This window comes from Oncorhynchus clarkii, chromosome 10, assembly GCF_045791955.1.
Source record: "Oncorhynchus clarkii lewisi isolate Uvic-CL-2024 chromosome 10, UVic_Ocla_1.0, whole genome shotgun sequence".
NCBI classification, from domain to species: domain Eukaryota; kingdom Metazoa; phylum Chordata; class Actinopteri; order Salmoniformes; family Salmonidae; genus Oncorhynchus; species Oncorhynchus clarkii.
This window is the reverse complement of record NC_092156.1, coordinates 11,779,289-11,803,964: the sequence shown is the minus strand read 5'-3', so window position 1 is coordinate 11,803,964 and position 24,676 is coordinate 11,779,289. Positions and strand designations below refer to the sequence as shown.

The window sequence follows — 24,676 nt, the reverse complement described above, 5'->3', positions numbered from 1 at the left end:
CTACTGTTACTTTACTACGGTGATTACTGTTTTTCTACTACTGTTACTGCTGTTACTGTACTACAGTTACTTCACTACTGTTACTGTACTACAGTTACTTCACTACTGTTACTGTACTACAGTTACTTCACTACTGTTACTGTACAACTCAAATCAAATAAACTTTTATTGGTCACATACATGTGTTTAGTAGATGTTATTGGTCACATACATGTGTTTAGTAGATGTTATTGGTCACATACATGTGTTTAGTAGATGTTATTGGTCACATGCATGTGTTTAGTAGATGTTATTGGTCACATACATGTGTTTAGTAGATGTTATTGGTCACATACATGTGTTTAGTAGATGTTATTGGTCACATACATGTGTTTAGTAGATGTTATTGGTCACATACATGTGTTTAGTAGATGTTATTGGTCACATACATGTGTTTAGTAGATGTTATTGGTCACATACATGTGTTTAGCAGATGTTATTGGTCACATACATGTGTTTAGTAGATGTTATTGGTCACATGCATGTGTTTAGCAGATGTTATTGGTCACATACATGTGTTTAGCAGATGTTATTGGTCACATACATGTGTTTAGCAGATGTTATTGGTCACATACACGTGTTTAGTAGATGTTATTGGTCACATGCATGTGTTTAGCAGATGTTATTGGTCACATACATGTGTTTAGTAGATGTTATTGGTCACATACATGTGTTTAGCAGATGTTATTGGTCACATACATGTGTTTAGCAGATGTTATTGGTCACATACATGTGTTTAGCAGATGTTATTGGTCACATACATGTGTTTAGCAGATGTTATTGCTAGTGTAGCGATATGCTTGTTACTGTTCTACAGTTACTTTAGTCTATACAACTTTCATGCTCAATCACCTCATCTCTCTATGAAACAATGTAGATACGTGTACAGATGTAAGGTCTTAATTTCAGCCAGTTTACTACCGCAGGAAAATAATTCTGCTGCAACAGGAAATGTGAATTATTACAGTATGTGGATTATAATTAACAAATTTGTAGGGGTTGATACATTTTTCCTAAGGAAAAATCAAGTCTGAATTTTCAAAGTGGAAATGACAAACTTCAAAAAGCTTTTTTTTAACCTCAAATACACTTCAATTTCCTGCATTTCAGGAAAGTTCTCCTGCAACAGGGTCATCAAATTAAGATCCTACATATGTAGCTTTAGAATGTAGCTGACTACAAGTACCTTTGAAAGCAAATTAGAGTAGATTTGGTTGATTTCATTTAATTGAGTTGAGAGGAATGTTTCTCAACCGTGTTTCCTTTCCCTGTCATCCTCTACATCAATTCTAGTTGCTGGCATTCCTTCAAGGGCTGTTTACTTACTACCATCATGGTTACGAGCTGGCCAAAGACTTCAACCACTTCAAGACAGACCTCACCATCAGCATTCAGAATGTAAGATGCATGTTAATGCCATACATTACAGGCATGAGGTGCTGATCATATTTCATATTTTGCCAACCCAGTGGCCTTTCAAGGCAATAGCTCTAACCCAACACCTGTAGACAGTGGTCAATAGCCCTAACCCAACAACTGTAGACAGTGGTCAATAGCTCTAACCCAACAACTGTAGACAGTGGTCAACAGCCCTAACCCAACAACTGTAGACAGCGGTCAATAGCCCTAACCCAACAACTGTAGACAGCGGTCAATAGCTCTAACCCAACACCTGTAGACAGTGGTCAATAGCCCTAACCCAACAACTGTAGACAGCAGTCAATAGCCCTAACCCAACAACTGTAGACAGCGGTCAACAGCCCTAACCCAACAACTGTAGACAGTGGTCAATAGCTCTAACCCAACAACTGTAGACAGCGGTCAACAGCCCTAACCCAACAACTGTAGACAGCAGTCAATAGCTCTAACCCAACACCTGTAGACAGTGGTCAATAGCCCTAACCCAACAACTGTAGACAGAGGTCAATAGCCCTAACCCAACAACTGTAGACAGTGGTCAATAGCCCTAACCCAACACCTGTAGACAGTGGTCAATAGCCCTAACCCAACAACTGTAGACAGTGGTCAATAGCCCTAACCCAACAACTGTAGACAGTGGTCAATAGCTCTAACCCAACAACTGTAGACAGTGGTCAATAGCCCTAACCCAACACCTGTAGACAGTGGTCAATAGCCCTAACCCAACAACTGTAGACAGTGGTCAATAGCCCTAACCCAACAACTGTAGACAGTGGTCAATAGCTCTAACCCAACAACTGTAGACAGTGGTCAATAGCCCTAACCCAACAACTGTAGACAGTGGTCAATAGCTCTAACCCAACAACTGTAGACAGTGGTCAATAGCCCTAACCCAACAACTGTAGACAGCAGTCAATAGCTCTAACCCAACACCTGTAGACAGTGGTCAATAGCCCTAACCCAACAACTGTAGACAGTGGTCAATAGCTCTAACCCAACAACTGTAGACAGGGGTCAATAGCCCTAACCCAACACCTGTAGACAGTGGTCAATAGCTCTAACCCAACAACTGTAGACAGCGGTCAATGGCCCTAACCCAACAACTGTAGACAGCGGTCAATAGCCCTAACCCAACAACTGTAGACAGTGGTCAATAGCTCAGAAGGCAGGATGGTAGGTGGGATGTTTCCATCATTCTGTCTCCTCTCCTCCTGTTAAGACGCGGAACCGTTTTGAAAGCACCCGGTCTGAGGTGGAGTGTCTGATGAGGAAGATGAAGGAGAACCCCCATGAACACAAGAGCATCAGCCATGACACCATGGAGGGATATCTGTTTGTACAGGAGAAACGTGAGTGTCCCGTCCTGCTCTCTGTCTCTCTCACTCCTTTCTCGTTCTCCATCTCACTGTCTTTCACTCTCTCACACACACACAAGCACACACACACAGAAAGTTCTTTCTCTCTCTCATGATGCAATAAGGTCACATATCAGATCACTATTTAGTCATTTATTTTTACCATTTAGAAAAGTAGTACCAGTGTTGTTGTACAAATAGATTTGCATTTCCCCATAGAAACAACAAGAGTAATTGTATTCAGGATGAGACTCCAAGAGGTGACAAGGGCACTGAGCATGTGCAGTAATAAATTGGTAACCAAAACCATTTTTTCATTGCTCCCCCACTCTCTGCTTCTCTCTCTGCTTCTCTCTCTGCTACTGTCTCTGCTTTTCTCTCTGCTTCTCTCTACGCTTCTCTCTCTGCTTCTCTCTGCTTTTCTTTGCTGCTCTCTCTGCTTCTCTCTGCTTTTCTCTCTGCTTCTCTCTAAGCTTCTCTCTCTGCTTCTCTCTCTGCTTCTCTCTGCTTTTCTTTGCTTCTCTCTCTGCTTCTCTCTGCTTTTCTTTGCTTCTCTCTCTGCTTCTCTCTGCTTTTCTCTCTGCTTCTCTCTGCTTTTCTTTGCTGCTCTCTCTGCTTCTCTCTGCTTTTCTCTCTGCTTCTCTCTCTGCTTCTATCTGCTTCTCTCGGCTTCTCTCGGCTTCTCTCTCTGCTTCTCTCTGCTTCTCTCTCTGCTTCTATCTGCTTCTCTCGGCTTCTCTCTCTGCTTCTCTCTGCTTCTCTCTCTGCTTCTCTCTGCGTCTCTCTGCTTTTCTCTCTGCTTCTCACGGCTTCTCTCTGCTTTTCTCTCTGCCTCTGCTTCTCTCTGCTTTTCTCTCTGCTTTTCTCTCTGCTTCTCTCTGCTTTTCTCTCTGCTTTTCTCTGCTTCTCTCTCTGCTTTTCTCTCTGCTCCTCTCTGCTTCTCTCTGCTTTTCTCTGCTTCTCTATGCTTTTCTCTCTGCTTCTCTCTCTGCTTCTCTCTCTGCTTCTCTCTGCTTTTCTTTGCTTCTCTCTCTGCTTCTCTCTGCTTTTCTTTGCTTCTCTCTCTGCTTCTCTCTGCTTTTCTCTCTGCTTCTCTCTGCTTTTCTTTGCTGCTCTCTCTGCTTCTCTCTGCTTTTCTCTCTGCTTCTCTCTCTGCTTCTATCTGCTTCTCTCGGCTTCTCTCGGCTTCTCTCTCTGCTTCTCTCTGCTTCTCTCTCTGCTTCTATCTGCTTCTCTCGGCTTCTCTCTCTGCTTCTCTCTGCTTCTCTCTCTGCTTCTCTCTGCTTCTCTCTGCTTTTCTCTCTGCTTCTCACGGCTTCTCTCTGCTTTTCTCTCTGCCTCTGCTTCTCTCTGCTTTTCTCTCTGCTTTTCTCTCTGCTTCTCTCTGCTTTTCTCTCTGCTTTTCTCTGCTTCTCTCTCTGCTTTTCTCTCTGCTCCTCTCTGCTTCTCTCTGCTTTTCTCTGCTTCTCTATGCTTTTCTCTCTGCTTCTCTCTCTGCTTCTCTCTCTGCTTCTCTCTGCTTTTCTTTGCTTCTCTCTCTGCTTCTCTCTGCTTTTCTTTGCTTCTCTCTCTGCTTCTCTCTGCTTTTCTCTCTGCTTCTCTCTGCTTTTCTTTGCTGCTCTCTCTGCTTCTCTCTGCTTTTCTCTCTGCTTCTCTCTCTGCTTCTATCTGCTTCTCTCGGCTTCTCTCGGCTTCTCTCTCTGCTTCTCTCTGCTTCTCTCTCTGCTTCTATCTGCTTCTCTCGGCTTCTCTCTCTGCTTCTCTCTGCTTCTCTCTCTGCTTCTCTCTGCGTCTCTCTGCTTTTCTCTCTGCTTCTCACGGCTTCTCTCTGCTTTTCTCTCTGCCTCTGCTTCTCTCTGCTTTTCTCTCTGCTTTTCTCTCTGCTTCTCTCTCTGCTTCTCTCTCCTTTTCTTTGCTTCTCTCTCTGCTTCTCTCTGCTTTTCTTTGCTGCTCTCTCTGCTTCTATCTGCTTCTCTCGGCTTCTCTCTGCTTCTCTCTCTGCTTCTCTCTGCTTCTCTCTCTGCTTCTATCTGCTTCTCTCGGCTTCTCTCTCTGCTTCTCTCTGCTTCTCTGCTTCTCTCTGCATCTCTCTGCTTTTCTCTCTGCTTCTCACGGCTTCTCTCTGCTTTTCTCTCTGCTTCTCTCTACGCTTCTCTCTCTGCTTCTCTCTGCTTTTCTTTGCTGCTCTCTCTGCTTCTATCTGCTTCTCTCGGCTTCTCTCTGCTTCTCTCTCTGCTTCTCTCTGCTTCTCTCTCTGCTTCTATCTGCTTCTCTCGGCTTCTCTCTCTGCTTCTCTCTGCTTCTCTGCTTCTCTCTGCATCTCTCTGCTTTTCTCTCTGCTTCTCACGGCTTCTCTCTGCTTTTCTCTCTGCTTCTCTCTGCTTTTCTCTCTGCCTCTGCTTCTCTCTGCTTTTCTCTCTGCTTTTCTCTCTGCTTCTCTCTGCTTTTCTCTCTGCTTCTCTCTGCTTCTCTCTGCTTTTCTCTGCTTCTCTATGCTTTTCTCTCTGCTTCTCTCTCTGCTTCTCTGCTTTTCTCTCTGCTTCTCTCTCTGCTTCTCTCTCCTTTTCTCTCTGCTTTTCTCTCTGCTTCTCTTTCTGCTTCTCTCTCTGCTTTTCTCTCTCCTTCTCTCTCTGCCTATCTCTGCTTTTCTCTCTGCTTTTCTCTCTGCTTCTCTCTCTGCTTCTCTGCTTTTCTCTCTGCTTCTCTCTCTGCTTCTCTCTCTGCTTCTCTCTCCTTTTCTCTCTGCTTTTCTCTCTGCTCTCTCTCTGCTTCTCTATCTGCTTCTCTCTGCTTTTCTCTCTCCTTCTCTCTCTGCTTCTCTCTCTGCTTTTCTCTCTGCTTTTCTCTCTGCTTCTCTCTCTGCTTTTCTCTCTCCTTCTCTCTCTGCTTCTCTCTCTCCTTCTCTCTCTGCTTCTCTCTGCTTCTTTCTGCTTTACTCTCTGCTTCTCTCTCTGCTTCTCTCTGCTTTTCTCTCTCCTTCTCTCTCTGCTTCTCTCTGCTTCTCTCTCTGCTTCTCTCTCTGCTTTTCTCTCTGCTTCTCTCTCTGCTTTTCTCTCTGCTTATTCTCTGCTTCTCTGTTTGCTTCTCTCTGCTTCTCTCGCTTCCCTCTCTCAGGTTCTTTTGTGTCAACCTGGGTCAAGTACTACTGCACCTACCATCGAGAGCCCAAACGAGTCACCATGGTCCTGTTTGACCAGAAGTCTGGAGGCAAAGTGGTGTGTTGTCTGTTTGTTTCTACCCAGAATGCCACTCTGCCATGCCGTGGGACCATATAGTTGATGGAGCAGAGAGACAGAGAGTGAGAGAGAGAAGAGCGAGAATAGAGATAAATACAGTGCCTTGCGAAAGTATTCGGCCCCCTTGAACTTTGCGACCTTTTGCCACATTTCAGGCTTCAAACATAAAGATATAAAACTGTATTTTTTTGTGAAGAATCAACAACAAGTGGGACACAATCATGAAGTGGAACGACATTTATTGGTTATTTCAAACTTTTTTAACAAATCCAAAACTGAAAAATTGGGCGTGCAAGTTCAAGGGGGCCGAATACTTTCGCAAGGCACTGTAAATGTTGCCATTGCTCGCTCGCTTGTTTTGGCCTGTCAGCGATGATGCAGGGCTCTAATCTTGCCATGGGCGGCAGGTCATGGTACCGTGACTCAGGGCTGGCAGGGTTGACACACAGAGCTGGCAGCGGGACAGCCTCTCCTGCAGTGCCACTCTCAGACAGTAGTTAACACAGTGCCCATGCCAAGCCCAACATCTTGACAGGGATAAGTTCTGCTCTACTACACCCAAGTATAGGGGAGACTAGAGCCCCAACTACAGAGCCAACTCATCCAATTACCGCACACATGCATGCACGCACGCACGCACACACGCACACACACACACGCACACGCACGCACACACACACACACATGCGCGCGCGCGCACACGCACAGACACACACACACACAGAGAGAGAGAGAGAGCTCTCCAGAAACCACAGGGGCTTCTCCAACCCTCATGAACAGAGCCATAGACACATTAATTAGACACATTCATATTTAAGGCCTCCCAGTCACGATTTAAAGCAGAAATCATGTGTGACATTTGTCTCTAGAGGTTTGAATGACTGCAGTTGTTTTGGAGAAAACTGCCGATATACTGTTTAACACCAGGGAAATGAAAAGGTGTCAATAATAAATTGCCCAAGAAATATGCTTCAAATGTTGATTTCTTACATGGTGAAATGAATGACACATTACGTCTGTAAGTGTTCAGATCAGCATGAGATTCCCTTTTTTCATCCTATTTGTTGAGTATCGGTGGAATTATCGTAAAAGGCCAATATCTTCCGATAATATTGGTGAACCAATATGTCGGTCGGGCTCTACTCCTCATCTCACAGTTCCTTTCACACTGATTGAAGTGTACTGTGGAGAAAAGGATGGCAGAGAGAGGGAGATGGAGGAAGAGGAGAAAGGGCAGGAGAGGGGAGAGGACATGGGAGGAGAAGAGAGGAAGGATCAGAGAGGAGAGGACCTATCATTCGGAACACATCAGAGTTGTGGCTCGACGGTTCCTTTCTCAGGATTTACTGCCCTGTGTCTGCTAGGATCCTGTGTACAAACAGAGTAGTGACACTTCAAGTGCTAATGTAGTCCCTTTGAAGGAGGAGAGGAGAGGAAAGGAGAGGACAGGGGAGAAGAGGAGAGGGAAGGGGAGGAGAGTAGAGGAAAGGAGGAGAGGAAATGGGAGGGGTGAGAAGAAAGGGGAGGAGGGGGGAGAGGGGGAGAAGAGAGGAAAGGAGAGGAGAGGAGAAAAGAAAGGAGAAGAGAGAGAGGAGAGGAGAGAAAAGGGGAGGAAAGGAGAGGAGGAAAGGAAAGGAGAGAAGGAGAGGAAAGGAGAGGAAAGGGGGGACGAAGAGAGGAGAGGAAAGGAGAGGAGAACAGAGGAGAGGAAAGGAGAAGAGAGGAGAGGAAAGGAGAGGAAAGGGGGGACGAAGAGAGGAGAGGAGAAGAGAGAAGAGGAAAGGAGAGGAGAAGAGAGAAGAGGAAAGGAGAGGAAAGGGGGGACGAAGAGAGGAGAGGAAAGGAGAGGAGAACAGAGGAGAGGAAAGGAGAAGAGAGGAGAGGAAAGGAGAGGAAAGGGTAGACGAGGATAGGAAAGGAGAAGAGGGGAGGAAAGGAGAGGAAAGGGTAGACGAGGATAGGAAAGGAGAAGAGGGGAGGAAAGGAGAGGAAAGGGTAGACGAGGATAGGAAAGGAGAAGAGGGGAGGAAAGGAGAGGAAAGGAGGGACGAAGAGAGGAGAGGAAAGGAGAGGAGAACAGAGGAGAGGAAAGGAGAAGAGAGGAGAGGAAAGGAGAGGAAAGGGGGGACGAAGAGAGGAGAGGAAAGGAGAGGAGAGGAGAAGAGAGAAGGGGAAAGGAGAGGAGAAGAGAGGAGAGGAGGGATTGACAGTAGGGAGATGGGTTGTAAAATAGTTGCACTGGAATGATACATCTAAGCTTCCTACACATCTTTTCCTAGGTCCTTTGAGTCCGTCCATCCTAGTCCTTGTCCACAATTCACCGTAATGACACGGTTCCATACACGTTGGGAATGGATCTTCACATTGATTGAACTTGAATGTCATAAAATGTCTCTTCTTAAAGGTTGATTAAGGTCTCCCCTGTCTTTCAGGGAGAGGAGGAGAGCTTCACTCTGAAGTCCTGCACAAGGCGGAAGACGGACTCTATAGAGAAGAGGTTCTGTTTTGATGTGGAGGGCGTAGACAGGTGAGTCATTGCTGCTGTCTCATAGCTTGTTGTTACCCATTCCAACCACAGGGTGGTGCTGACAAGTCTTGCTGGGGCTGAGGCTGTGGCTGAGTGACTCGTGAGAGAGCTCAACACAAAGGATCTTAATGAGGATATGCAATCGCAAAATCCCAGTACACAGCTTGTCTCTTTAATGTTACATTAATTGCAGATGAAGATGAGGGGTAGTTTGAAATGCATTGTTCAACATTAAGATGAGGGGTGGTTTGAAATGCATTGTTCAACATTAAGATGAGGGGTGGTTTGAAATGCATTGTTCAACATTAAGATGAGAGTAGTTTGAAATGCATTGTTCAACATTAAGATGAGGGGTGGTTTGAAATGCATTGTTCAACATTAAGATGAGAGTAGTTTGAAATGCATTGTTCAACATTAAGATGAGAGTAGTTTGAAATGCATTGTTCAACATTAAGATGAGGGGTGGTTTGAAATGCATTGTTCAACATTAAGCCGTGCCTGTCCTGTGAACACTACAAGCTGCCTGGAGACATGAGAGAGAGAGAGATCATGAGAGATGTCTGCCTCCTCTCCTATCCAGGCCAGTCTTAGCAGAGTGTTGTCTGCCTGCAGTTAGAGCAGCAGAGCCTGTGCCTCCCTGATACTAGCTCTACTATGTCCACTACAGCCTCAGATCTCTCTCCACCGTCATCAGCCCATTCCTTCACTCAGTTCTCTTTATTTATTCATGATGTGTGTGTGTCCTCTGCCCAGTGTGTGTGTGTCCTCTGCCCAGTGTGTGTGTCCTCTGCCCAGTGTGTGTGTCCTCTGCCCAGTGTTTGTTTGTGTGTCCTCTGCCCAGTGTGTGTGTTTGTGTGTCCTCTGCCCAGTGTGTGTGTGTCCTCTGCCCAGTGTGTGTGTGTCCTCTGCCCAGTGTGTGTTTGTGTGTCCTCTGCCCAGTGTGTGTGTGTCCTCTGCCCAGTGTGTGTTTGTGTGTCCTCTGCCCAGTGTGTGTTTGTGTGTGCTCTGCCCAGTGTGTGTGTGTGTGTCCTCTGCCCAGTGTGTGTGTGTGTGTCCTCTGCCCAGTGTGTGTGTGTGTGTCCTCTGCCCAGTGTGTGTGTGTGTGTCCTCTGCCCAGTGTGTGTGTGTGTGTCCTCTGCCCAGTGTGTGTGTGTGTGTCCTCTGCCCAGTGTGTGTGTTTGTGTGTCCTCTGCCCAGTGTGTGTGTGTGTGTCCTCTGCCCAGTGTGTGTGTGTGTGTCCTCTGCCCAGTGTGTGTGTTTGTGTGTCCTCTGCCCAGTGTGTGTGTGTGTCCTCTGCCCAGTGTGTGTGTGTGTGTCCTCTGCCCAGTGTGTGTGTTTGTGTGTCCTCTGCCCAGTGTGTGTGTGTGTGTGTCCTCTGCCCAGTGTGTGTGTGTGTCCCCTATACCCAGTGTGTGTGTTTGTGTGTCCTCTGCCCAGTGTGTGTTTGTGTGTCCTCTGCCCAGTGCGTGTTTGTGTGTCCTCTGCCCAGTGCGTGTTTGTGTGTCCTCTGCCCAGTGCGTGTTTGTGTGTCCTCTGCCCAGTGTATGTGTTTGTGTGTCCACTGCCAAGTCAAATTTCAAATCAAATCAAATTTATTTATATAGCCCTTCGTACATCAGCTGATATCTCAAAGTGCTGTACAGAAACCCAGCCTAAAACCCCAAACAGCAAGCAATGCAAGTGTAGAAGCACGGTGGCTAGGAAAAACTCCCTAGAAAGGCCAAAACCTAGGAAGAAACCTAGAGAGGAACCAGGCTATGTGGGGTGGCCAGTCCTCTTCTGGCTGTGCCGGGTGGAGATTATAACAGAACACGGCCAAGATGTTCAAATGTTCATAAAGGACCAGCATGGTCCAATAATAATAAGGCAGAACAGTTGAAACTGGAGCAGCAGCACGGCCAGGTGGACTGGGGACAGCAAGGAGTCATCATGTCAGGTAGTCCTGAGGCATGGTCCTAGGGCTCAGGTCCTCCGAGAGAGAGAAAGAAAGAGAGAATTAGAGAGAGCACACTTAAATTCACACAGGACACCGAATAGGACAGGAGAAGTACTCCAGATATAACAAACTGACCCTAGCCCCCCGACACATAAACTACTGCAGCATAAATACTGGAGGCTGAGACAGGAGGGGTCAGGAGACACTGTGGCCTCATCCGAGGACACCCCCAGACAGGGCCAAACAGGAAGGATATAACCCCACCCACTTTGCCAAAGCACAGCCCCCACACCACTAGAGGGATATCTTCAACCACCAACTTACCATCCTGAGACAAGGTGTGTGTGTCCCCTCTGCCCAGTGTGTGTGTTTGTGTGTCCTCTGCCCAGTGTGTGTGTGTGTGTGCGTCCTCTGCCCAGTGTGTGTGTGTGCGTCCTCTGCCAGTGTGTGTGTGTGTGTCCTCTGCCCAGTGTGTGTGTTTGTGTGTCCTCTGCCCAGTAGGTGTGTGTTTGTGTGTCCTCTGCCCAGTGTGTGTGTGTGTGTGTGTGTGTGTGTGTGTGTCCTCTGCCCAGTGTGTGTGTGTGTGTGTCCTCTGCCCAGTGTGTGTGTTTGTGTGTCCTCTGCCCAGTGTGTGTGTTTGTGTGTCCTCTGCCCAGTGTGTGTGTTTGTGTGTCCTCTGCCCAGTGTGTGTGTCCCCTCTGTCCAGTGTGTGTGTGTGTCCCCTCTGTCCAGTGTGTGTGTGTGTGTGTCCTCTGTCCAGTGTGTGTGTGTGTGTCCCCTCTGTCCAGTGTGTGTGTGTGTGTCCCCTCTGCCCAGTGTGTGTGTGTGTGTGTCCCCTCTGTCCAGTGTGTGTGTGTGTGTGTGTGTCCTCTGCCCAGTGTGTGTGTGTGTGTGTGTCCTCTGCCCAGTGTGTGTGTGTGTCCCCTCTGCTCAGTGTGTGTGTGTGTGCGTGTGCGTGTGTGTGTTTATGAGTGCGTGTGTGTGTGTGTGTTTATGTGTGCGTGTGTGTGTGTGTGTTTATGAGTGCGTGGGCGTGTGTGTGTGTGTGGCGCGGATGTGTGGTTTGAAGCAGGACTGTATTGACAGCTGATGGTGAGCCTGTATCAGTGTGTGTGTGTGTGTGTGTTGCAGGTCGGGGGTGATCACCATGCAGGCTCTATCGGAGGAAGACCGCAGGCTGTGGATGGAGGCTATGGATGGGAGAGAACCGGTATGTTGCCACGGTTACACACCCATCCTGCGTGTGTGTGTATATGTGTGTGTGTGTGTGTGTGTGTGTATATGTGTGTCACAGGAATTCCAAGCGTAATCTCAGGTTCTTTTTGTATTAGTTCGTATGTACAGGATACACATGGTATACACCATCCAATCAAATGCTGACTTACAGGTTCCTTCTGGACAATGCATCAACAATAAGAAATAAGAAAGATAAGAATACGAACATAAAGTAAATGACAGAAGAATGGAATAAACATGTTAACATTTATTATAATACAGGAAGACACAATTTAGAGTAAAATATTTACACGTGTATTGTTTTGTAGAAGGGGGGAGTGTTTAAATTGTACAGTATTTAGATAATCATAATAAGAACCTGGTAGCAGCAGGTGTGTATGTGTAGCATGAATGTGTGTGTGTGTGTATGAGTGTAAACATGAGTGTTAAGGCTCGTAGAATCACAGCAGGTGGTCAGTCCAGTTCAAGTGTTCAGCAGTCTGATGGCTTGTAGATAGAAATGGTCTCTGAGTCCATCGGTTGGTATCAGACCTCGTGCTCCGCTACCGTCTGCCTGGTGGTAAGGGAGTGAACAGCTACCGTCTGCCTGGTGGTAAGGGAGTGAACAGCTACCGTCTGCCTGGTGGTAAGGGAGTGAACAGCTACCGTCTGCCTGGTGGTAAGGGAGTGAACAGCTGGCGTCTGCCTGGTGGTAAGGGAGTGAACAGCTACCGTCTGCCTGGTGGTAAGGGAGTGAACAGCTGGCATCTGCCTGGTGGTAAGGGAGTGAACAGCTGGCGTCTGCCTGGTGGTAAGGGAGTGAACAGCTGGCGTCTGCCTGGTGGTAAGGGAGTGAACAGCTACCGTCTGCCTGGTGGTAAGGGAGTGAACAGCTGGCGTCTGCCTGGTGGTAAGGGAGTGAACAGCTACCGTTTGCCTGGTGGTAAGGGAGTGAACAGCTACCGTCTGCCTGGTGGTAAGGGAGTGAACAGCTACCGTCTGCCTGGTGGTAAGGGAGTGAACAGCTACCGTCTGCCTGGTGGTAAGGGAGTGAACAGCTACCGTCTGCCTGGTGGTAAGGGAGTGAACAGCTACCGTCTGCCTGGTGGTAAGGGAGTGAACAGCTGGCGTCTGCCTGGTGGTAAGGGAGTGAACAGCTGGCGTCTGCCTGGTGGTAAGGGAGTGAACAGCTGGCGTCTGCCTGGTGGTAAGGGAGTGAACAGCTACCGTCTGCCTGGTGGTAAGGGAGTGAACAGCTGGCGTCTGCCTGGTGGTAAGGGAGTGAACAGCTGGCGTCTGCCTGGTGGTAAGGGAGTGAACAGCTACCGTCTGCCTGGTGGTAAGGGAGTGAACAGCTACCGTCTGCCTGGTGGTAAGGGAGTGAACAGCTACCGTCTGCCTGGTGGTAAGGGAGTGAACAGCTACCGTCTGCCTGGTGGTAAGGGAGTGAACAGCTACCGTCTGCCTGGTGGTAAGGGAGTGAACAGCTGGCGTCTGCCCGACGGTACTGGAGTGAACAGCTGAACGTCAGCTCCTTCAGGAAGCCTCTTGAATCAGTAGGCTCTATTGGAGGAAGACCGCAGGCTGTGGTTTCTCCATAGATGCCAATGTGCTGTTCTACTGCACAGCGACCAGGTCGTCTGACATGCTCTGTCCAACCGTGTTTTATTACATCATGGTGTACATGGGGTTACGTAAGTACAGCTTGTGTTCAGTACACAGATAGGTGTTTGAGACTGGTGGTGCTGGCGGTAAAGCTAAGCGGTGTAACCGTGGTAACCTGGCGTTTCTGTTCCTTCCAGGTCTATAACTTAAACAGAGACAGCCAAAGTGAAGGCAGTAAGTGACTCATTGGTATTCATTACCTTTACTCTACCATCTGTCCAGATCAATGCACACTGATAATTGATGGGATTCATTTTCTTCTTTACCTCTGTTTCTCTCTCTCTTTTTCTCCCTCCCTCCCTCCCTCCCTCCCTCCCTCCCTCCCTCCCTCCCTCCCTCCCTCCCTCCCTCCCTCCCTCCCTCCCTCCCTCCCTCCCTCCCTCCCTCCCTCTCTCCCTTCCTCTCTCTCCATGTCACAGTGGTCCAGCTGGACGTGGTTGGCTTCAACGTGGTGAAGAAGTTCATCTATGCTGTGGAGACCAGAGGTATTGAACTAAGGCTGGGTTGCTTACAGCCCACACTGGTGTCATCGGGCAGTGAATCTTATAGGTCCTATAATATCTTTATATACAGTGCTTTCGGAAAGTATTCAGACCCCTTGACTTTTTCCACATTTTGTTACGTTACAACTTTATTTTAAAATTGATAAAAATATTTTTTCCCCTTATCAATGTACACACAATACCCCATAATGACAAAGATAAAAGTGTTTTTTAGAAATGTTAGCTAATCTGTTCAAAATAACAAAAAACTCAAATATCACATTTACATAAGTATTCAGACCCTTTGCTCAGTACTTTATTGAAGAACCTTTGGCAGTGATTACAGCCTCGAGTCTTCTTGGGTATGATTCTCCAGCTCTGTCAGGTTGGATGGGGAGCGTTGCTGCACATCTATTTTCAGGTCTCTCCAGAGATGTTTGAACGGGTTCAAGTCCGGGCTCTGGCTGGGCCACTCAAGGACATTCAGAGACTTGTCCCGAAGCCACTCCTACGTTGTCTTGGCTGTGTGCTTAGAGTCATTGTCCTGTTGGAAGGTGAACCTTCGCCCCAGTCTGAGGTCCTGAGCTCTCTGAGCAGGTTTTCATCAAGGACCTCTCTGTACTTTGCTCTCTTCATCTTTCCCTCGATCCTGACTAGTCTCCCCCTGTCCCTGTCACTGAAAAGCAACCCCACATCATGCTTCACCGTAGGGATGGTGCCAGGTTTCCTCCAGATGTGTTCAGGCCAAAGAGTTCAATCTTGGTTTCATCAGACCAGAGAATCTTGTTTCTCATGGTCTGAGAGTCTTTAGGTGCCTTTTGGCAAACTCCAAGCAGCCTGTCATGTGCCTTTTACTGAGGAGTGGCTTCCGTCTGGCCATTCTACCATAAAGGCCCAATTGGTGGAGTGCTGCAGAGAAGGTTGTCTTTCTGGAAGTTTCTCCCATCTTCACAGAAGAACTCTAGAACTCTGTCAGAGTGACCATCGTGTTCTTGGTCACGTCCCTGACCAAGGCCCTTCTACCCCATTTGCTCAGTCTGGCCAGACGGCCAGCTCTGGTAAGAGTCTTGGTGGTTCAAACTTCTTCCATTTAAGAATGATGGAGGCCACTGTGTTCTTGGAGTCCTTCAATGTTTCAACACAATCCTGTCTTTGAGCTCTACGGACAATTGTCCTTATGGGGTATTGTGTGTAGATTGCTGAGGAAAATGTTTTATTTCATCCATTTTAGAACATGGTTGTAACGTAACAAAATGTGGAAGAAGTCAAGGGGTCTGAATACTTTTCTGTGTCTCTGTTCTGTTCCCTCCCACAGGCATCGATGAGCAGGGTCTGTACAGGATTGTTGGGGTGAACTCCAGAGTACAGAAACTACTGGGTCTTGCCATGGGTAAGACAGAGATATCTTAGAGTAGAGAGAGAAAGAGAGAGAGAGCGAGAGAGAGAAAGACAGCGAGAGAGAAAGACAGCGAGAGAGTGAGGGAGAGAGCAAGAGAGAGAGCGAGAGAGAGACAGGGAGAGAGGGAGAGAGAGAGACAGAGAGAGAGAGAGACAGAGAGAGAGGGCTAGAGAGAGAGCCAAAGAGATAGAGAGAGACGGAGAGAGACAGAGAGAGAGAGAGAGAGACAAAGAGAGAGGGCTAGAGAGAGAGCCAAAGAGATAGAGCCGGAGAGAGACAGAGAGAGAGAGATAGAGAGGGCGAGAGAGATACAGAGAGAGAGAGAGAAAGAGAGCGAGAAAGTGACCAGATTGAACAAATCCAAACAGGTTTTGGGGAAATTTGGGAGAAAGATTGAAGGGAATCTATTTCATATTTATGCAGTAGTTTTGTTTACACAACCTCCACTCACACACACACCTGTCTTATTCTGATAGCTGTAAACCTCTGCCTGTAAGGGCAGTCTATACTGTAGCAGAAAACCATCCTGTGAGTTTAAGTGACTAGCTATGGGGAATAGCTAGATAATTTATGACACTACATAAATAATGCAAAAGGAGTTCATTTACTGTAGATATACTAGCTCTGAGACTGACAGACAGAGATGGAGGAGGAGATACTGTAGCTCTGAGACATGGAGGAGGAGATACTGTAGCTCTGAGACTGACAGACAGAGACATAGAGGAGGAGATACTGTAGCTCTGAGACTGACAGACAGAGTCATGGAGGAGGAGATACTGTAGCTCTGAGACATAGAGGAGGAGATACTGTAGCTCTGAGACTGACAGACAGAGACATAGAGGAGGAGATACTGTAGCTCTGAGACTGACAGACAGAGTCATGGAGGAGGAGATACTGTAGCTCTGAGACTGACAGACAGAGACATGGAGGAGGAGATACTGTAGCTCTGAGACATAGAGGAGGAGATACTGTAGCTCTGAGACTGACAGACAGAGACATGGAGGAGGAGATACTGTAGCTCTGAGACTGACAGACAGAGACATGGAGGAGGAGATACTGTAGCTCTGAGACATGGAGGAGGAGATACTGTAGCTCTGAGACTGACAGACAGAGACATGGAGGAGGAAATACTGTAGCTCTGAGACTGACAGACAGAGACATAGAGGAGGAGATACTGTAGCTCTGAGACTGACAGACAGAGACATGGAGGAGGAGATACTGTAGCTCTGAGACTGACAAACAGAGACATAGAGGAGATACTGTAGCTCTGAGACTGACAGACAGAGACATGGAGGAGGAGATACTGTAGCTCTGAGACTGACAAACAGAGACATAGAGGAGATACTGTAGCTCTGAGACTGACAGACAGAGACATGGAGGAGGAGATACTGTAGCTCTGAGACTGACAAACAGAGACATGGAGGACGAGATACTGTAGCTCTGAGACTGACAGACAGAGACATGGAGGAGGAGATACTGTAGCTCTGAGACTGACAGACAGAGACATGGAGGAGGAGATACTGTAGCTCTGAGACATAGAGGAGGAGATACTGTAGCTCTGAGACTGACAGACAGAGACATGGAGGAGGAGATACTGTAGCTCTGAGACTGACAGACAGAGACATGGAGGAGGAGATACTGTAGCTCTGAGACATGGAGGAGGAGATACTGTAGCTCTGAGACTGACAGACAGAGACATGGAGGAGGAAATACTGTAGCTCTGAGACTGACAGACAGAGACATAGAGGAGGAGATACTGTAGCTCTGAGACTGACAGACAGAGACATGGAGGAGGAGATACTGTAGCTCTGAGACTGACAGACAGAGACATGGAGGAGGAGATACTGTAGCTCTGAGACTGACAAACAGAGACATAGAGGAGATACTGTAGCTCTGAGACTGACAGACAGAGACATGAAGGAGGAGATACTGTAGCTCTGAGACTGACAAACAGAGACATAGAGGAGATACTGTAGCTCTGAGACTGACAGACAGAGACATGGAGGAGGAGATACTGTAGCTCTGAGACTGACAGACAGAGACATGGAGGAGGAGATACTGTAGCTCTGAGACATAGAGGAGGAGATACTGTAGCTCTGAGACTGACAGACAGAGACATGGATGAGGAGATACTGTAGCTCTGAGACTGACAGACAGAGACATGGAGGAGGAGATACTGTAGCTCTGAGACATGGAGGAGGAGATACTGTAGCTCTGAGACTGACAGACAGAGACATGGAGGAGGAGATACTGTAGCTCTGAGACATGGAGGAGGAGATACTGTAGCTCTGAGACTGACAGACAGAGACATGGAGGAGGAGATACTGTAGCTCTGAGACTGACAGAGACATAGAGGATGAGATACTGTAGCTCTGAGACTGACAGACAGAGACATGGAGGAGGAGATACTGTAGCTCTGAGACTGACAGACAGAGACATGGAGGAGGAGATACTGTAGCTCTGAGACTGACAGACAGAGACATGGAGGAGGAGATACTGTAGCTCTGAGACTGACAAACAGAGACATAGAGGAGATACTGTAGCTCTGAGACTGACAGACAGAGACATGGAGGAGGAGATACTGTAGCTCTGAGACATAGAGGAGGAGATACTGTAGCTCTGAGACTGACAGACAGAGACATGGAGGAGGAGATACTGTAGCTCTGAGACTGACAGACAGAGACATGGAGGAGGAGATACTGTAGCTCTGAGACATGGAGGAGGAGATACTGTAGCTCTGAGACTGACAGACAGAGACATGGAGGAGGAGATACTGTAGCTCTGAGACTGACAGACAGAGTCATGGAGGAGGAGATACTGTAGCTCTGAGACATAGAGGAGGAGATACTGTAGCTCTGAGACTGACAGACAGAGACATAGAGGAGGAGATACTGTAGGTCTGAGACTGACAGACAGAGACATGGAGGAGGAGATACTGTAGCTCTGAGACTGACAAACAGAGACATGGAGAAGGAGATACTGTAGCTCTGAGACTGACAAACAGAGACATAGAGGAGATACTGTAGCTCTGAGACTGACAGACAGAGACATGGAGAAGGAGATACTGTAGCTCTGAGACTGACAAACAGAGACATAGAGGAGATACTGTAGCTCTGAGACTGACAGACAGAGACATGGAGGAGGAGATACTGTAGCTCTGAGACTGACAAACAGAGACATAGAGGAGATACTGTAGCTCTGAGACTGACAGACAGAGACATGGAGGAGGAGATACTGTAGCTCTGAGACTGACAAACAGAGACATGGAGGACGAGATACTGTAGCTCTGAGACTGACAGACAGAGACATGGAGGAGGAGATACTGTAGCTCTGAGACTGACAGACAGAGACATGGAGGAGGAGATACTGTAGCTCTGAGACATAGAGGAGGAGATACTGTAGCTCTGAGACTGACAGACAGAGACATGGAGGAGGAGATACTGTAGCTCTGAGACTGACAGACAGAGACATGGAGGAGGAGATACTGTAGCTCTGAGACATGGAGGAGGAGATACTGTAGCTCTGAGACTGACAGACAGAGACATGGAGGAGGAAATACTGTAGCTCTGAGACTGACAGACAGAGACATAGAGGAGGAGATACTGTAGCTCTGAGACTGACAGACAGAGACATGGAGGAGGAGATACTGTAGCTCTGAGACTGACAGACAGAGACATGGAGGAGGAGATACTGTAGCTCTGAGACTGACAAACAGAGACATAGAGGAGATACTGTAGCTCTGAGACTGACAGACAGAGACATGGAGGAGGAGATACTGTAGCTCTGAGACTGACAAACAGAGACATAGAGGAGATACTGTAGCTCTGAGACTGACAGACAGAGACATGGAGGAGGAGATACTGTAGCTCTGAGACTGACAGACAGAGACATGGAGGAGGAGATACTGTAGCTCAGAGACATAGAGGAGGAGATACTGTAGCTCTGAGACTGACAGACAGAGACATGGAGGAGGAGATACTGTAGCTCTGAGACTGACAGACAGAGACATGGAGGAGGAGATACTGTAGCTCTGAGACATGGAGGAGGAGATACTGTAGCTCTGAGACTGACAGACAGAGACATGGAGGAGGAGATACTGTAGCTCTGAGACATGGAGGAGGAGATACTGTAGCTCTGAGACTGACAGACAGAGACATGGAGGAGGAGATACTGTAGCTCTGAGACTGACAGAGACATAGAGGAGGAGATACTGTAGCTCTGAGACTGACAGACAGAGACATGGAGGAGGAGATACTGTAGCTCTGAGACTGACAGACAGAGACATGGAGGAGGAGATACTGTAGCTCTGAGACTGACAGACAGAGACATGGAGGAGGAGATACTGTAGCTCTGAGACTGACAAACAGAGACATAGAGGAGATACTGTAGCTCTGAGACTGACAGACAGAGACATGGAGGAGGAGATACTGTAGCTCTGAGACTGACAGACAGAGACATGGAGGAGGAGATACTGTAGCTCTGAGACATAGAGGTGGAGATACTGTAGCTCTGAGACTGACAGACAGAGACATGGAGGAGGAGATACTGTAGCTCTGAGACTGACAGACAGAGACATGGAGGAGGAGATACTGTAGCTCTGAGACATGGAGGAGGAGATACTGTAGCTCTGAGACTGACAGACAGAGACATGGAGGAGGAGATACTGTAGCTCTGAGACATGGAGGAGGAGATACTGTAGCTCTGAGACTGACAGACAGAGACATGGAGGAGGAGATACTGTAGCTCTGAGACATGGAGGAGATACTGTAGCTCTGAGACTGACAGACAGAGACATAGAGGAAGAGATACTGTAGCTCTGAGACATAGAGGAGGAGATACTGTAGCTCTGAGACATGGAGGAGGAGATACTGTAGCTCTGAGATTGACAAACAGAGACATAGAGGAAGAGATACTGTAGCTCTGAGACTGACAGACAGAGACATGGAGGAGGAGATACTGTAGCTCTGAGACATAGAGGAGGAGATACTGTAGCTCTGAGACTGACAGACAGAGACATGGAGGAGGAGATACTGTAGCTCTGAGACTGACAGACAGAGACATGGAGGAGGATATACTGTAGCTCTGAGACTGACAGACAGAGACATGGAGGAGGAGATACTGTAGTTCTGAGACTGACAAACAGAGACATAGAGGAGATACTGTAGCTCTGAGACTGACAGACAGAGACATGGAGGAGGAGATACTGTAGCTCTGAGACTGACAGACAGAGACATGGAGGAGGAGATACTGTAGCTCTGAGACTGACAGACAGAGACATGGAGGAGGAGATACTGTAGCTCTGAGACTGACAGACAGAGACATGGAGGAGGAGATACTGTAGCTCTGAGACTGACAAACAGAGACATAGAGGAGATACTGTAGCTCTGAGACTGACAGACAGAGACATGGAGGAGGAGATACTGTAGCTCTGAGACATAGAGGAGGAGATACTGTAGCTCTGAGACTGACAGACAGAGACATGGAGGAGGAGATACTGTAGCTCTGAGACATAGAGGAGGAGATACTGTAGCTCTGAGACTGACAGACAGAGACATAGAGGAGGAGATACTGTAGCTCTGAGACTGACAGACAGAGACATGGAGGAGGAAATACTGTAGCTCTGAGACATGGAGGAGGAGATACTGTAGCTCTGAGACTGACAGACAGAGACATGGAGGAGGAAATACTGTAGCTCTGAGACATGGAGGAGGAGATACTGTAGCTCTGAGACTGACAGACAGAGACATGGAGGAGGAGATACTGTAGCTCTGAGACTGACAGATAGAGACATGGAGGAGGAGATACTGTAGCTCTGAGACATAGAGGAGGAGATGATGTAGCTCTGAGACTGACAGACAGAGACATGGAGGAGGAGATACTGTAGCTCTGAGACTGACAGACAGAGACATGGAGGAGGAGATACTGTAGCTCTGAGACTGACAGACAGAGACATGGAGGAGGAGATACTGTAGCTCTGAGACTGACAAACAGAGACATAGAGGAGATACTGTAGCTCTGAGACTGACAGACAGAGACATGGAGGAGGAGATGCTCTAGCTCTGAGACTGACAAACAGAGACATAGAGGAGATACTGAAGCTCTGAGACTGACAGACAGAGACATGGAGGAGGAGATACTGTAGCTCTGAGACTGACAAACAGAGACATGGAGGACGAGATACTGTAGCTCTGAGACATAGAGGAGATACTGTAGCTCTGAGACTGACAGACAGAGACATGGAGGAGGAGATACTGTAGCTCTGAGACATAGAGGAGGAGATACTGTAGCTCTGAGACTGACAGACAGAGACATGGAGGAGGAGATACTGTAGCTCTGAGACTGACAGATAGAGACATGGAGGAGGAGATACTGTAGCTCTGGGACATAGAGGAGGAGATGCTGTAGCTCTGAGACTGACAGACAGAGACATGGAGGAGGAGATACTGTAGCTCTGAGACATGGAGGAGGAGATACTGTAGCTCTGAGACTGACAGACAGAGACATGGAGGAGGAGATACTGTAGCTCTGAGACTGACAGACAGAGACATAGAGGAGGAGATACTGTAGCTCTAAACCTGACAGACAGAGACATAGAGGAGGAGATACTGTAGCTCTGAGACATGGAGGAGGAGATACTGTAGCTCTGAGACTGACAGACAGAGACATGGAGGAGGAGATACTGTAGCTCTGAGACTGACAGACAGAGACATAGAGGAGGAGATACTGTAGCTCTGAGACTGACAGACAGAGACATGAAGGAGGAGATACTGTAGCTCTGAGACTGAGTAATGATGACATCTATCCTCTCTGTATAACAGATCCTAAAACCTGTGCTGACGTGGAGCTGGACAGTACAGAATGGGAGATCAAGACCATCACCAGTGCAATCAAGTTCTACCTCAGGTACGGTACTGTGAAGTTCTACCTCAGGTACGGTAATGTGACGTTCTACCTCAGGTACTGTACTCTGAAGTTCTACCTCAGGTACGGTAATGTGAATCCGTTCACAGGTCCAGTCTTGGAGATGACTGAACATAGTAAATATACAGCCCTCTGTTGGTACTGCTGTGTGAATAGTATAATAATGCTGCAGAGAGAGAGAGAGAGAGAGAGAGAGAGAGAGAGAGAGAGAGAGAGAGAGAGAGAGAGAGAGAGAGAGAGAGAGAGAGAGAGAGAGAGAGAGAGAGAGAGAGAGAGAGAGAGAGAGAGAGAGAGAGAGAGAGAGAGAGAGAGAGAGAGAGAGAGAGAGAGAGAGAGAGAGAGAGAGAGAGAGAGAGAGAGAGAGAGAGCTGAGAGCATGTGGTTGTGTAGTATGGTCACGGCCTGCTGAGTGGAGCTAGAGGCAGTAACTAGAGGCAGAGCAGTGATGTATCTAGAGGCAGAGCGGTGATGTATCTAGAGGCAGAGCAGTGATGTATCTAGAGGCAGAGCGGTGATGTATCTAGAGGCAGAGCAGTGATGTATCTAGAGGCAGAGCAGTGATGTATCTAGAGGCAGAGCAGTGACTAGCTGTGCTCACTCACCTGAATGACCTGCGGCCTGTAGATCTAGCCCAGTCAAACAACCACCCAGGGCCCATTGATATCTATGGGAGTCATTAATCTGCCCCCCACTGTGCCTCTGGCCTAAACACCTCAGGGCTCGCTACAGAGCCATAGGGCTCACCCAGGCTGGGTCTTAGAGCCAGGGAGAGGAGAGAGCAATGGGGAGAGAGCCGGGGGAGTGGAGGTGGCCAAGAACCAAAGGGTAGAGGAGAGAGCAATGGGGAGAGAGCCGGTGGAGTGGAGGTGGCCAAGAACCAAAGGGTAGAGGAGAGAGCAATGGGGAGAGAGCCGGGGGAGTGGAGGTGGCCAAGAACCAAAGGAAAGGATAAAGGGCCATGGGGGAGGGGAAAGTAGAGAGGGTGATGGGGGAGACTGCTATTAACAGGGAGATCCACGTAGAAACAGCCCAAGCTTTTGCCTCCCTAAAGGAGAGGAAAATCAGCCTGATGGGTGGAGGGCCACAACTCTTTGTCTCTCTCTCTGCTTGCCACTGTACTCATTGACTCTGTGTCTTCCTTCCTCACAGAATGCTGCCTGCACCCCTCATGACTTATCAGTATCAAAGGAGCTTCATCAAGGCAGCCAGTAAGTCATTTTCCCCCTCCTCTTCCCTCTCTGTCTCTCTCTCTCGTTCCATCCTACTCTCTCTCAATTCAATACAATTCAATTCAAGGGCTTTATTGGCATGGGAAACATGTGTTAACATTGCCAAAGCAAGTGAGGTAGATAATATATAAAGTGAAAAACAATAAAAATTAACAGTAAACATTACACATACAGAAGTTTCAAAACAATAAAGACATTACAAATGTCATATTATATATATACAGTGTTTTAACAATCTCTCTCTCTCTCTCTCTCTCTGCCTCTCTCTCTCTCTCTCTCTCTCTCTCTCTCTCTCTCTCTCTCTCAATTCAATTCAAGGGGCTTTATTGGCATGGGAAATGTGTTAACATTGCCAAAGCAAGTGAAATAGATAATAAACAAAAGTGAAATAAACAATAAAAATTAACAGTAAACATTACACATACAGAAGTTTCAAAACAATAAAGACCTTACAAATGTCATATTATGTATATTTACAGTGTTATAACGATGTACAAATGGTTAAAGGACACAAGATGAAATAAATAAGCATAAATATGGGTTGTATTTACAATGGTGTTTGTTCTTCACTGGTTGCCCTTTTCTCGTGGCAACAGGTCACAAATCTTGCTGCTGTGATGGCACACTGTGGAATTTCACCCAGTAGATATGGGAGTTTTTCAAAATTGGGTTTATTTTCGAATTCTTTGTGGATCTGTGTAATCTGAGGGAAATATGTGCCTCTAATATGGTCATACATTGGACAGGAGGTTAGGAAGTGCAGCTCAGTTTCCACCTCATTTTGTGGGCAGTGTGCACATAGCCTGTCTTCTCTTGAGAGCCATGTCTGCCTACTGCGGCCTTTCTCAATAGCAATGCTCACTGCTCATTTTTGCAGAATTCTGCAGTTTCAACTTGGTGTTTGTCCCATTTTGTGAAATCTTGGTTGGTGAGTGGACCCCAGACCTCACAACCATAAAGGGCAATGGGCTCTATGACTGATTCAAGTATTTTTAGCCAGATCCTAATTGGTATGTTGAATTTTATGTTCCTTTTGATGGCATAGAATGCCCTTCTTGCCTTGTCTCTCAGATCGTTCACAGCTTTGTGGAAGTTACCTATGGCGCTGATGTTTAGGCCAAGGTACAGTGGGACAAAAAAGTATTTAGTCAGCCACTAATTGTGCAAGTTCTCCCACTTAAAAAGATGAGAGAGGCCTGTAATTTTCATCATTGGTACACTTCAACTATGACAGACAAAATGAGAAAAAAAAA

General features: G+C 47.4%; 1 protein-coding gene across 1 annotated transcript in view; it reads left to right on the top strand.

Annotated features, from left to right (window-relative positions):
• The window catches only part of LOC139418009 (rho GTPase-activating protein 26-like), a 156,401-nt gene that overhangs the window by 59,478 nt on the left and 72,247 nt on the right, over positions 1-24,676 (top strand). Inside the window, exons 7-16 of the mRNA XM_071167087.1 lie at positions 1,333-1,437; positions 2,678-2,807; positions 5,928-6,028; positions 8,482-8,576; positions 11,644-11,722; positions 13,530-13,566; positions 13,812-13,877; positions 15,190-15,264; positions 22,092-22,176; positions 23,344-23,402. Of these exons, the coding sequence (XP_071023188.1) occupies positions 1,333-1,437; positions 2,678-2,807; positions 5,928-6,028; positions 8,482-8,576; positions 11,644-11,722; positions 13,530-13,566; positions 13,812-13,877; positions 15,190-15,264; positions 22,092-22,176; positions 23,344-23,402 (832 nt within the window). The remainder of the gene's footprint in view (positions 1-1,332; positions 1,438-2,677; positions 2,808-5,927; positions 6,029-8,481; positions 8,577-11,643; positions 11,723-13,529; positions 13,567-13,811; positions 13,878-15,189; positions 15,265-22,091; positions 22,177-23,343; positions 23,403-24,676) is intronic.